General features: G+C 38.7%; 1 protein-coding gene across 4 annotated transcripts in view; it reads left to right on the top strand.

Annotated features, from left to right (window-relative positions):
- ARNT (aryl hydrocarbon receptor nuclear translocator) overlaps positions 1 to 12,036 on the top strand; it is a 50,677-nt gene extending 38,641 nt beyond the window's left edge. For 2 of the 4 annotated variants that reach the window (XM_045519188.2, XM_045519187.2), the window contains 10 exons: positions 2,154 to 2,228; positions 4,517 to 4,668; positions 5,808 to 5,918; positions 6,066 to 6,138; positions 6,261 to 6,384; positions 6,576 to 6,678; positions 7,061 to 7,208; positions 8,492 to 8,651; positions 9,087 to 9,253; positions 10,016 to 12,036. In XM_045519188.2, coding sequence (XP_045375144.1) covers positions 2,154 to 2,228; positions 4,517 to 4,668; positions 5,808 to 5,918; positions 6,066 to 6,138; positions 6,261 to 6,384; positions 6,576 to 6,678; positions 7,061 to 7,208; positions 8,492 to 8,651; positions 9,087 to 9,253; positions 10,016 to 10,105 — 1,203 coding nt within the window. In that variant the 3' untranslated portion in view covers positions 10,106 to 12,036. Of the gene's footprint in view, positions 1 to 2,153; positions 2,229 to 4,516; positions 4,669 to 5,807; positions 5,919 to 6,065; positions 6,139 to 6,260; positions 6,385 to 6,575; positions 6,679 to 7,060; positions 7,209 to 8,488; positions 8,652 to 9,086; positions 9,254 to 10,015 lie in introns of all 4 variants that reach the window. The other 2 variants (XM_010958469.3, XM_010958467.3) reach the window with 1 other exon arrangement.
- Positions 12,037 to 12,128: the final 92 nt, after the last annotated feature.

Here is a 12,128-nt window from a genome sequence, read left to right as displayed (position 1 = left end):
TTGTTTTTGATATTAATACAGATAATGATGCAAAAGTGCTCATCGTAATTAGTTACAATGATATGACCACTTTTGGATAATTCATGTCATCATCTAGATGCATAGTAACCCAGAAAATATGCATATTTAGCATCAGTTAATATGATTTATTTAGATACCTCATTCAGCAGACCAGGTAACTATATCTGAGTTGAGAAATGTCATTATATAAACTTTCAGAATTATGGTGGTCAGGAGAGACTTCTGACTGTGGCTGTGTGAAGAGGCTAAGCTGATGAAAAATAGATCTTGAAAAAGAACAAAGTTTGAGCATTTATACTGCCTGGTTCAACATGTGTTATAGAGCTGTTGTTATCAAGACGCTGTGGTATTCGAGTAGGGATAGTTACATAGATCAATAGACTAGAACAGAGTCTGTTCTCACATTTATGGTCAGTTGATTTTCAACAGAGATGCCAAGACAATTCAAGGGGAAAAGAAACGTTTTCAACAAATGGTGTTGGAACAATTGGATGTTCATGTGTAAAACAAAACAAAAAGAATGTAGACTCTTACCTCACACCATACGCAAAAATCAACTCAAAGATGTAAAGGTGGAAGGGCTAAAGTTATAAAACTTCTAGAAGAAAATAGAAAATCTTTGTGATCTTGAGTTAGGCAGAGATCTTTTATATGACACTAAAAATATGAGTCACAAAAGAAAAAAGTTGGATTTGATAAGTTGGGTTTCATAAAAGTTGAAATTTGCCCTCTTAAAAGGGCATCAGTAAGAAAGTGAAAAGACCAGCCACAGACTGGGGGAAAATATTTATAAAGCATATATCTGAGAAAGAATTTGTGTCCGGAATATATAAAGAACTCTTACAACTCATTAAGGCAAACAGCCAGTAAAAAAAAAAGGGGGGGGGGGCAACAAGATTTAAATAGACATTTCACCAGAGAAGAAATATGAACAGCACATAAACAGATGCTCATCATCAGTAGTCATTAGGAAAGTACAGATTAAAACCACAGTGAGATACCACTGTATGCCCACTAAAATGGCTGTGATCAAAAAGTATTGGCAAGAGTCGGGAGGGATAGCGCAGTGGTAGAGTGTGTGCTTACTGTACACAGGGTCCTGGGTTCAATCCCTAAAATAAATAAATAAATAGATAGATCAATCGATCAATCAGTCAATCCCATCCATCCATCCATCCATCCTAATTACTTCCCCACCAGCTCAAAAAAAAAACTTTAAAAAAAGAAAAAAAAAAAGTATTGGCAAGAACATGGAGAAACAGAACCTTCATACACTGTTGGTAGGCAAGTAAAATGGTGTAGCTACTTTGGAAAAACATTTCTGCAATTCCCTAAGAAGTTAGACTTACACTTACCCTACAGCTTAGCAGTTACACTCCTAGGTATTTACCCAGGAGAAATGAAAACATATGTTCACACAACGATTTGTGCACAGATGTTCACAGCTGTATTATTCATAATAGCCAAAAAGTGGAAATAGTCTAAATGTCCATTAATTAGTGAATGGATACACACTGTGGTATATCCATGTTAGACTGCTGCTGAGCCATAAAAGGACTATATTGTTGATACATGGAACAAAATAGATAAACTTCAAAGTATTACGTTTGATGAAAGAAGCCAGACCCAAAAGTCTACCCATTGTATGATTCCATTTATATGAAATTATACAAAAGGCAAAACTAAAGCAGAAAGCAGATCAGTGGTTGGCTAAGGGATTGGGAGCAGGGATTGATACAAACAAGCACAAAGGAACTTTTGGGAGCAATGAGTATGTTCTCAAACAATGGTGGTAACGGTTGTACAGCTGTATAAATTCATTATGATAATCAAATTAGAATTTTTCACTTGAAATGAGTGAGTTTACCTAATTATACCTCAGATCTGTAAAAAATGCAATTAAAATAAATTAAAATAAATGTATAGTATTCTGAAAAAGAAAAGTGCTCTGGAGGTCAGTTGTTTACCAGATTCCATCTCTTTTTTTTGTTTCTGTCTTTTTTTCCCCTTCCACTTTTATCTGTAATCGTGGGATAAAGACAGGAGAAATAAAATTCAAGTCCCCTGATGATGGGCCAGGAAAGTTAGATCATCATGAAAGTATCAATCTTACTCCTCTTTTCCTCTTTTAGGAACTCTTAGGAAAGAATATTGTAGAATTCTGTCATCCTGAAGACCAGCAGCTTCTAAGAGACAGCTTCCAACAGGTAACTTTTTTCCTTGGTTTGGGTGTAAATATTTTTATCTAATGTCTATTATCACATTCACTCCACAAATATTTACTGACCACTGATTAATCAAGTACTATGGCACACCCTGCAATTTTACATTCTTTAGTAGTTAACTTGTAGTTTTAAGGGACAGAAAAGGACCAATATGTTGAAACTATGGATAATTTATGTTCAAGGTATTTTTCTTTGGCTTGACTACTCACTGTCTTATATCCAAGGGCTGTCTTTAAAGTATTTAAAATATTCTACACTTCACTGAACTGTGGATAGTAGTATAAAAATTCATTTCATGGTTCTTTTATAGAAAAGTGAGACTTAGCTCTTAATTGTAAGCTAACTCTCTTTTTTTTTTAAATTTATTATTTTGTTTTGGGGGGGAGGTTATTGGGTTTTTATTTATTTACTTATTTTTAATGGAGGTACTGGGGATTGAACCCAGGACCTTATGCTTGCTAGGCACATGCTGTACCACTGTGTAAGCTGACTCTTAATTGCAATTTTCAGGCCCTAGATCCTGAAAACATCTGGTAAATTTAATTTCAGGACAGACTTGGCTTTAGGTAGCAATTCTTACGTTAAATTAGACTGGTTAATTTCCCTCTTTAAGCCTCAGTAGTGTTTTTACTGATACAGTGGGTATATAAGATAAAGCATTTAAAGCACATGGCCCAACTTCTAGAGGAAATCAATGGCAGTGAGAAGTCTCTCTGGCTTCTGATTCCTCAGCATCAGCTGTTCCGTCTACTTAGAAGGATCGCGTTTCATGTATGTGTATGTAGTCCTATAAGAATTACTCTGACATCTGTTGAAACCATTTAAAGCTGAGGACATGGTCATTTGGCAGCGTGAGAAGTTATAATTCATAATTCTGACACTTTTGGCCACAGAATATTATCTTATCACTTCTAGAAAATGTTTATTCCAAAACAACTTTAACGGATCATGTAATACACTCGCTAATCTCAAGGTTGTAATTCTGACGTCAGTTGCTGCTGTGGTATTCGAGTGCATAAGCAAAGGTGCTTTTTAGTGTGTGAGCTGTAGCTGCTTACCAGTTGTTGGTTTCCAGATTTTGATGTTTCTTAAGTCTGGATAAATTTATATTTCTTTTTGCTTTTTTAGTACATAAATTTAGTTACGATTTCTAATGAAGCTTGTTTTCCTTTTTTTTTTCCTTCCCATTTTGATTATTGCCATGTTTGTTTCACATTTGTTTTTTAAAAGTTTTGTTTATGTGTTTAAAATGTGCCATTTCATTATTGCTAAGAGAGGTATTTCTCATTATCTGCCATGATTATTTCTTAGTCAGATTGTAATGTCCACAGTTACCGCCATACTCCCATCAGCTTAAGCACAAATGTTATCTTAAAAAGCAATTTAAAGTGTAGGTATTTTGAATTACTGGGCTTAATACTTCATTGGCATAGATATGTACAGCAATAAACAGGTTTTCAGATCCAGTACTTTGTGTACAAATGTAATGATGTTCATTGTGTACATGTTATTCAGTGAGCACATGTAAGTATTAGAGACCACTTACTATTGTCTAAATGCAAGTGTTTATATCTCATTTCTTTTTTATAATGTTAAATGTTGATGTTCTTAAAAAAAAAAAAGAAAATATATAGCCTACTAGGCTATATCAAGCCTTGTACTTGACATATAGTAACTATAAAATAAATGTTAGCTGTTAATATTATTATTTTGTTGTTGTTAAGGAGGGGGATTCAAAAGATTTTCTATTCTATGAGATTAGAAACTAAAATAATCTAAAATTAATTTATTTTAAAGAACAAAAAGCAAAGTAAAACTAAAGTCAACTTAGTTTTATTTATAGAAACCTTCATGGGTGCTGTAAACCCAGAAATTCTCAGGCTAGGGGGAAAAAGCTAGGACTGAGGGGCAATGTGTAAGCTGTATTCAGTGTCACTAAACTTAACAAATTTCTAGTAAATTGTCTAGATTGTATCTTTGAGGGACTTCCCAAGGAAGTGAAGGAAGCATAGTCTTTCCTCTCCTGGAAATAAAATTTTACTTGTGTTTAACATTGACTAGAGTGGTCAGATAACTTGGAACTCTGAGAAGAAACATGATAAACATAGTTCATTATTTAGTCACTTAGTTTTCACTCCTCATGTTGTTTTGTTACGTGACATTGTGAGAGAACGTCACTTTACAGACAGTGACACAAGAATCTTAGGGTTGTAGATGTGTAAAGAGAAATTCTTATGGGTTTCAACTGATGGCATGCAAACCTTTTCCAGGTGGTGAAGTTAAAAGGCCAGGTGCTATCTGTCATGTTCCGGTTCCGGTCTAAGAACCGAGAATGGCTCTGGATGAGAACCAGCTCCTTTACTTTCCAGAACCCTTACTCAGATGAAATTGAGTACATCATCTGTACCAACACCAATGTGAAGTATGTGCCATAAAGACCTTTTCCATTGTTGGGATTTCTCATGGGCCCAGTTTGCTTAACCTTATCAAATTACCTTTCTCTTCTACTTTTCTAGTAGTAAACACCAGTAGTTCCACATCTTCCACTTTCTTAGAATTTGGGGTAGTTCATCCACGTAGAGTAAAATTTTAACTAACAATAGCTTGGAGACTCAGTTCTGAGATGTGAGTGATTTGTTTAGTTGACAGCATGAGTTTGAACTGCATGGGTCCACTTATACTCAGATTTTGTTTAGTAGTAAACACTGTAGTACTACATGGTCTGCTGTGGATTGAACCACATATAGGGAGGGCTGAGTATAAGTTACACTCAAATTTTTGGCTACTAGGAGAGACAGTGCCCCTAACCCCTGTGTTGTTCAAGGGTCAACTGTATTTCAGTTTTATATTTCAACCCTTTCTACACCACTGGTGTTTTATACATCAGTTTACTGCTCTAGTCTGGTGGACTTTTTTCCTAGAGCAGTCATCTGCAAACTGAAAGACTGAATAGTAAGTATCTTTGCACTGAGGGGCATATGGTCTCTGTTGCAGCTACTCAGTTCTATTGTTTTGGCCTGAAAACAGTTCTAGACAAATGAGATGAACAGAAATGGCTGGGCTCCAGTAAACTTTTATTTACAAGAGTGAGCAATAGACTGGACTTGGCCCCTGGACCATAGTTTGCTTTAGAACATAGCTGTATCCACTCTGTTGTTAGTTTCTTTCTCTATTATTGATTCTTTTCTGTTTGAACTTTCTTTCTCAGCTTTGTAAGAAAGAGTTTTATTAACAGATTTCACATACCATACACTTCACCCATTTCAAGTGTTTAATTTTTCAGTGTGTCACAGTTGTACAACTCTTACCACACACAAAAAAAAACTATTACCCCAAAAGAAGTCCTGTAGTAATTAACAGTCATCCTCCCTAAGCTCTATATGATTGGAAATGTATGTCTCTTATAAATGGAAATGTGTATTATGTGGTTCCTTTGTGACTGGCCTCTTTCACTTAGTGTAATATTTTAAGGGTCACGCATGTTATAGCATGTATCTGTATTTTTATGTCAGAGTCAGATATTTTTTTTTCCTCTGTTCTCTCTGCTCGCCATTTTCCCAGGAACTCCAGCCAGGAACCACGGCCTACACTGTCCAATACAATCCAGAGGCCACAGCTAGGTCCTGCAGCTAACTTATCCCTGGAGATGGGCTCAGGGCAAATGGCATCCAGGTGAGAAATAGTGGAAGATCCTTTATTGAGCAGTGACTAGCCTTGGTGGGTGGCACTTTGTTTGTTTGTTTGTTTGTTTTAAGCCTTTTCCCCAGATTCTTTTTTAAAATCTTTTTTCCTGTTTCTTTCCTTGTCTTTAACATTTAGGCAGCAGCAACAGCAAACAGAATTGGATGTGGTACCAGGAAGAGATGGACTAGCCGGCTACAATCATTCCCAGGTTAGTGTGTCTTTGAAGGTGAGCATTTCCTTAATACCCCCAGAACCAGTTGGAATGTATGTGTACCTTTATATGACTTTTAGGGTTATTTCATGGTTATTTTTAATCATTATATTCCACAGGTTTCTGTCCAGCCTGTGACAACCACAGGCCCAGAACACAGCAAGCCCCTCGAGAAGTCAGAGGGTCTGTTTGCCCAGGATAGAGATCCAAGATTTTCAGAAATCTACTCCAGCATCAATGCAGGTATGTTTCTTCCTCACTCTTGTTTTAAGTTCTCATTTTAATCACTTGCTGATGGGCCTGTAACTGCCCAGTCAGTAGTCTTCCAGCATATTTCCACTTAATCCTAATACCTCTTGAGTAAATAGGAACTTGCTGAACTAATATACTGCAGCCCCTTGACTGGCCCTCCCCCGACTCCTTTTGGTCCACAGATCAGAGTAAAGGCATCTCCTCCAGCACTGTCCCTGCCACCCAACAGCTATTCTCCCAGGGCAGCTCATTCCCTCCTACCCCCCGGCCGGCAGAGAATTTCAGGTGAGCCCCATATGTGTGTGCTGCTTTACAGGGCAACTGAGGGATTCAGTTACTGAATCCAAGTTTATTCTTCCCTAGCTTTCTCTGGCTATTTCAGACAAAGCAGTGGAACCTGTAGGCCTAGGATGAGACAATCTTGCTTTTCTTCCTCCTTTTTCTTTGTACCTGTCCTGTTGCCATGTGCTAGGTCCCATCTCTGTGTGGCCTGATCAGTGTGTGACTGTCAGTCCTTCTCATCTTTTCCAGATTCTGTTACGAAGTTTTTCCTTTACCCCAGGGAGTCAAGGGAATCTAGGAATAGCACTAGATTATCCTGTGATTCCTAAATTCTATGATAAACCCATCTTTTTAATCCTTTACCTTGTTATTTTTTCACTCCTAGAAATAGCGGTCTGGCTCCTCCTGTAACCATTGTCCAGCCATCAGCTTCTGCAGGGCAAATGTTGGCCCAGATTTCCCGCCACTCCAATCCTACCCAGGGAGCAGCCCCAGCTTGGACCCCTAGCACCCGCCCAGGCTTCTCTGCCCAGGTAAACCTTCTCATCTGCCTGTTCTTTGTGTATTTTTTTGTTTGGTTAGGCTTTTTGTCATCTGTAAAATTATTGTTGTCTGTCTTAAATACCTTCCCCCCACACACACACCTGCTCCCCTGCCTTTCAATTTTTATCCTTATTGGGAGCAGCCAGATAATTAAAAACTGTAGATAATCCAAGTATCTCAGAGTCTATGGTTTTCACATTCACCTTAAATCAGAATTTGTCATGAACATCTTGAGCAGGTTTGAGTTTCAGATTTGTTTCAGAGTAAATTCTAAGAAGTTTCCACTTTGATTAGGGCTACAAAATATAGGAACAAAGGAGAAGTTTAATTATTAATTTATACACAGTGATGTCTATTTACCAAAAAAAAAATTGTGTTGAAAAATCTTCATACAATGTATATGTGTATATATAATATATAGTAAAGCTAAAGCTAAGGTCTTTTCGTATGTTGATATATACTTATTTTGAATAAGTAATATTTTAAATAAAAAACCAAAACCAGAAGTAGGCTCCAGAATTGTTATATGCAGTATGACCTCACTGTATTAAAAATGCATAGGAAAATAAGAACTGGAAGAAATTATCCAAAAATGTTAACCATGAGTCTATCGTAGTAGAATTGTGGATGATTATTTCCTTTTTATTTTCCTTTGTTTTGTTTACTATTATTTTTGTGTGTGTGGAGGTAATTAGGTTTATTTATTTATTTATCTTTAGAGGTGGTACTGGGAATTGAACCCAGGGCCTTGTGCATGCTAAGCATACACTCTACCACTTAAGCTATATCCTCTCCCACTCCTTTGTTTTGAAAATACTCCACAGTGCATATGCATTACTGTAATAGTGAGGAAAATGTTTAGTTACCCCCCCAAAAAAAATCGTTAGGAATAAATGTGGTACAGACTGAGTAATAAAATAATGCAGTGTTTTTTCTCTCTATATAAAATGCTGTACTGTTATTAATGCATCTAGTTTTTATGTAACTTTACCGTTTATAAAGTCCTTTCATTTAAGTCATTTTCACTTAATTCTCACAACTCTAAATGTGTACTTTTACTACTCCCATAGTTGTTTGCTTTTTGCACTTTATCACAGGTGCCTAAAAATAATGTCAAGGGAAATTGGGAGTTAATTGGAAGAAATGTACAGTGGAAAATAAGTAATGAGCTTGGCACAAAAGAATCCAGTGATTGATGGGGGTTAACTCTGATAAAAATGGTCTGTGCAATATGTTCATGTTCTCTTTGCTCTCTGTCCCTTTCTTTTAGCAGGTGGCTACCCAGGCTACAGCCAAGACTCGTTCTTCCCAGTTTGGTGTAGGCAGCTTTCAGACTCCATCCTCTTTCAGCCCTATGTCCCTCCCTGGTGCTTCCACTGCATCTCCTGGTGCTGCTGCCTACCCGAGTCTCGCCAGTCGTGGATCCAACTTTGGTGAGTTCTGACTGAAAGGAGGGTAACAGGAAAATCACACCACTAAAGAGAAAGGATTTGATAGTTAAAATGGCTTGTTTGTGTCCTGGATGTACTGACCTAATAATGGAAAAATGCAAGGTGACAGGCCATTTGGAATTTAAAACCTACCCACATGAAAAAGACTTTAGCACATACAACAAAAAGTAAGTAAGGTATTATAAATTTAATGACATGCAAATCTAGTCTAAATGAGCAAAGGACTCTTTGGAAAGGGTACCTAGAGAAGAAAAATTAATGTGGGACCAGGGTTTGAAGTAGAAGAGGCATTGATTGGCAGAAGGAGGGGCAGGAGGTATCTAGATAAAATTAATGACTTGCACATAGTTGTGGAATAGTTTCTCCTCTCCATGGAGTTAGCAGATTGAAGTTGTTTCTTCTTCCTCGTGTTTCTAGCTCCTGAGACTGGACAGACTGCAGGACAGTTCCAGACACGAACAGCAGAGGGTGTGGGTGTCTGGCCACAGTGGCAGGGCCAGCAGCCTCACCACCGTTCAAGTTCTAACGAGCAGCACGTTCAGCAGCCGGCAGCACCGCAGCCGGGCCAGCCTGAGGTTTTCCAGGTGAGTCAGTGAAAAGACTTCAGAAGACCCGAGCCTGGGAGAGAAAGAGTCAGGGAGGAGAGACAGTAGGAAGCAGGCATGGACTGAGGTGTTTGACTGAGGTTAGTAAGTGGGAGAAGACAAGAGTGGGGACATAGAGGAGTAAATGTCATTAATTGGAAAGGCTGTGAACTTAAGCGTGCTGCACGGCCGTTAACCGGACTGTAGTTAGTGCTGGGAAGCGCTATGCGGAGGTGTCCTAGAAAGTAATTTCAGCCCATTCGGAGAGAACCATATCCCCACTTCATAGCCGCTTAAGTGTAAGCATACTGATTACAGCTATGAAGGTCCATTTACGTAAGTCCTGAGGGGACCGCGAGAGTCAGTGGAGTAATCTAAGGCCGGACAAAGGAGGAGCTCAGCTCAAAACACAGGCTGAAAGAAGGCAAAACAGGTTTTGGTGGAGAATAAATAGGATAAGAGATACTCCATATATATCCATGGGGGCTGTATGAAATGTGGCAAGCAGATTTTTCTCCCTTTGAAAACACTGAGAACTAGAGAAGAGGGAAAAGTGGAACTGTAGGAGGCAGACAGGAGGCACTAGGGCAAAGGCTGTCATCTAAAGGAGTCGGCGCTCCTGGGAGTGAGGGAGGCTGAGGGGCCTCGGCACAGCGGAAGCCCTCTGGGGGCAGGGGTGGTGATTCAGGGCATTGCCGGGAAGGAGCTCGATGAATACAGAGGATCAAGGTGTGTGACCCAAGCTTACTCTTTTTCTCTTAGGAGATGCTGTCCATGCTGGGAGACCAGAGCAACAGTTACAACAATGAAGAATTTCCTGACTTAACTATGTTTCCCTCCTTTTCAGAATAGAGCTATTGGGGTGAGGATAAGGGGTGGGGGAGAAAAAAAAATCACCATTTGTTTTAAAAAAGCAAATCTTTCTGTAAACAGAATAAAAGTTCCTCTCCCTTCCCTTCCCTCACCCCTAATGTGTACCCCCTTTCCCTTCTGGCCTTCCCCTTGTCTTCCTGCCTCTCTAAGATAACATTTATAGAAGAAATGGAGTCAGTCCTCAAGGCTTTGGGGACCCTTTGAATAATTAAGGCTGGGTGAGGTTAAGAATGCCTTTCCTTATGTCTCCTGACCAGAAATTTGTGCAGAGATGATTTGTGCTAGGGGCAGGGGGCAGGTTAGAGAACTTGACATCACTATTTGCCTTGGATACTATGGCTTATTTTTGGAAAAAAATTCTGAATAAGGTGGGGGATAGGAGAAATGTCCTCATGTTTGAGGACCGTGAAACATGGTAGGTATACATGGGGCTTTAGGAAATGAGCATAGGCTCTTTCTGCTGCCTGTGAGCAATTCCTCTGGAAAGAAACATGAGTAAGGAAGTGAGAGAGAGAGAGAGAGAGTGTGTGTGTGTGTGTGTGTGTGTGAGCACGAGCACATTTGTTTCTGTGTTTGTTTCTTTCTCCCTATTAGGGAGTTATGCAAAATTTGTCCCAGATTTTATCTTTGTCTTTTTCTGTGTGTTTCGAAGAGTCCTAACGAGTTAAATCTTCCAGGTATTTTTCACTTAGTATTGCAGCCAAAGAATATTTAAATAAATGTCTTTGCTGCACTTATTTCTATGCCCAGCCAATATGCAACTGTAAGCAAATACATAATGTCTTCTGTTGATGTGGTTGGTCTCCCATGGAACATATACAGTGTAAAGTGGGCTATTCCTGCTTTTGGTGCTTTCACCTTATAGGGAAGATCTGCAAACATTACAGAAATAGGCTGGCAAGGTGAACACTTTCAGAAACCCCACACTTGGCCATAAGGATAATGCTGCATTTTTCTGTCAGAATCACATATGATGTGTGTTCTGTAGAGGTTATTTCTGCATGGAAACTCAACTTCTTGGGTTAGCAGTCCCAGTGAAAATCCTCACTGCTGGAGTTTAAACCAAATACCAAGCCTTCTTGCAAAGTAGCCTCTTTCATCCCATTCTCAAAGTATCCAGGCTGCAAGAAACAGATTTAGGTCTCTTCTGGGCCTATAGTTCTTTCCTCTTTGTTCCCTCTCTAATTTTGAGATTGGATTTTGCTTTATAGTACAAGTGTAATAAATCGAGATGATAGATGGGACCTGGACTCCCATCCTGACAGGGTCACTTAATAATGAACTATAGCCATATAAATGTGGATACAGGTTACTACTCTCACTCTTTACCTTTCTCAGGTAACAGTCATGTGTATCAGCCTTTTTGTTTGTTTGTTTGGCTCAGGCCAGTATCTGAAGTGCAAGACTGAATTAATAAGGAGAAGACATATTAAATGTAGCCATAGGGGACTGAGGCGCACAAGTGGCCTTGGAGAGGCTGAGAGAATGTCATTAGGTTTCCCTTCCTTTTGTCTCCAGTCTGGTGCCAGGTAGTGGAGTGGAAAAGGAGACAGTTTATTTTTTTATTCTATGTGCACACGTACAGTATACATATATATTTATATCACAGTTTAAGAAACCAAAAAGTTGAGTTTCCAATGAAATCCTTGTTTTTTTAAATAATCAACTGTTTTTAAATGTGATCAGGACTATAATATTGTACAGTTATTATAGGGCTTTTGGGGAAGGGGAGGGGAGGGAGAAGATGCTCTGGGGGTTTTGTTTCTGCTTTTCCTTCAGGGTTTTATTTTTGATTGTTTTTTTCTTGTTGGCCATTTCTGTACTGCTGGCATCTGTGCTGAGCCTTACAGTGGCAAAAATAATGACATGTAGCAAAGATTTTAAAACAAAATATTTTTTCCTTTTGTAAACTTTGTGTTGTGTGATCTTGATTGTGGTTTTATTATTCCTTCCCAGCTCATAAACAACAAACACCCACAAACTGGTTGAATCTATAGCTTGA

The sequence above is a fragment of the Camelus bactrianus genome, chromosome 21 (assembly GCF_048773025.1).
Source record: "Camelus bactrianus isolate YW-2024 breed Bactrian camel chromosome 21, ASM4877302v1, whole genome shotgun sequence".
NCBI lineage: Eukaryota > Metazoa > Chordata > Mammalia > Artiodactyla > Camelidae > Camelus > Camelus bactrianus.
The sequence above is the reverse complement of the archived record's forward strand: the minus strand, read 5'-3'. Positions and strand labels throughout refer to the sequence as shown.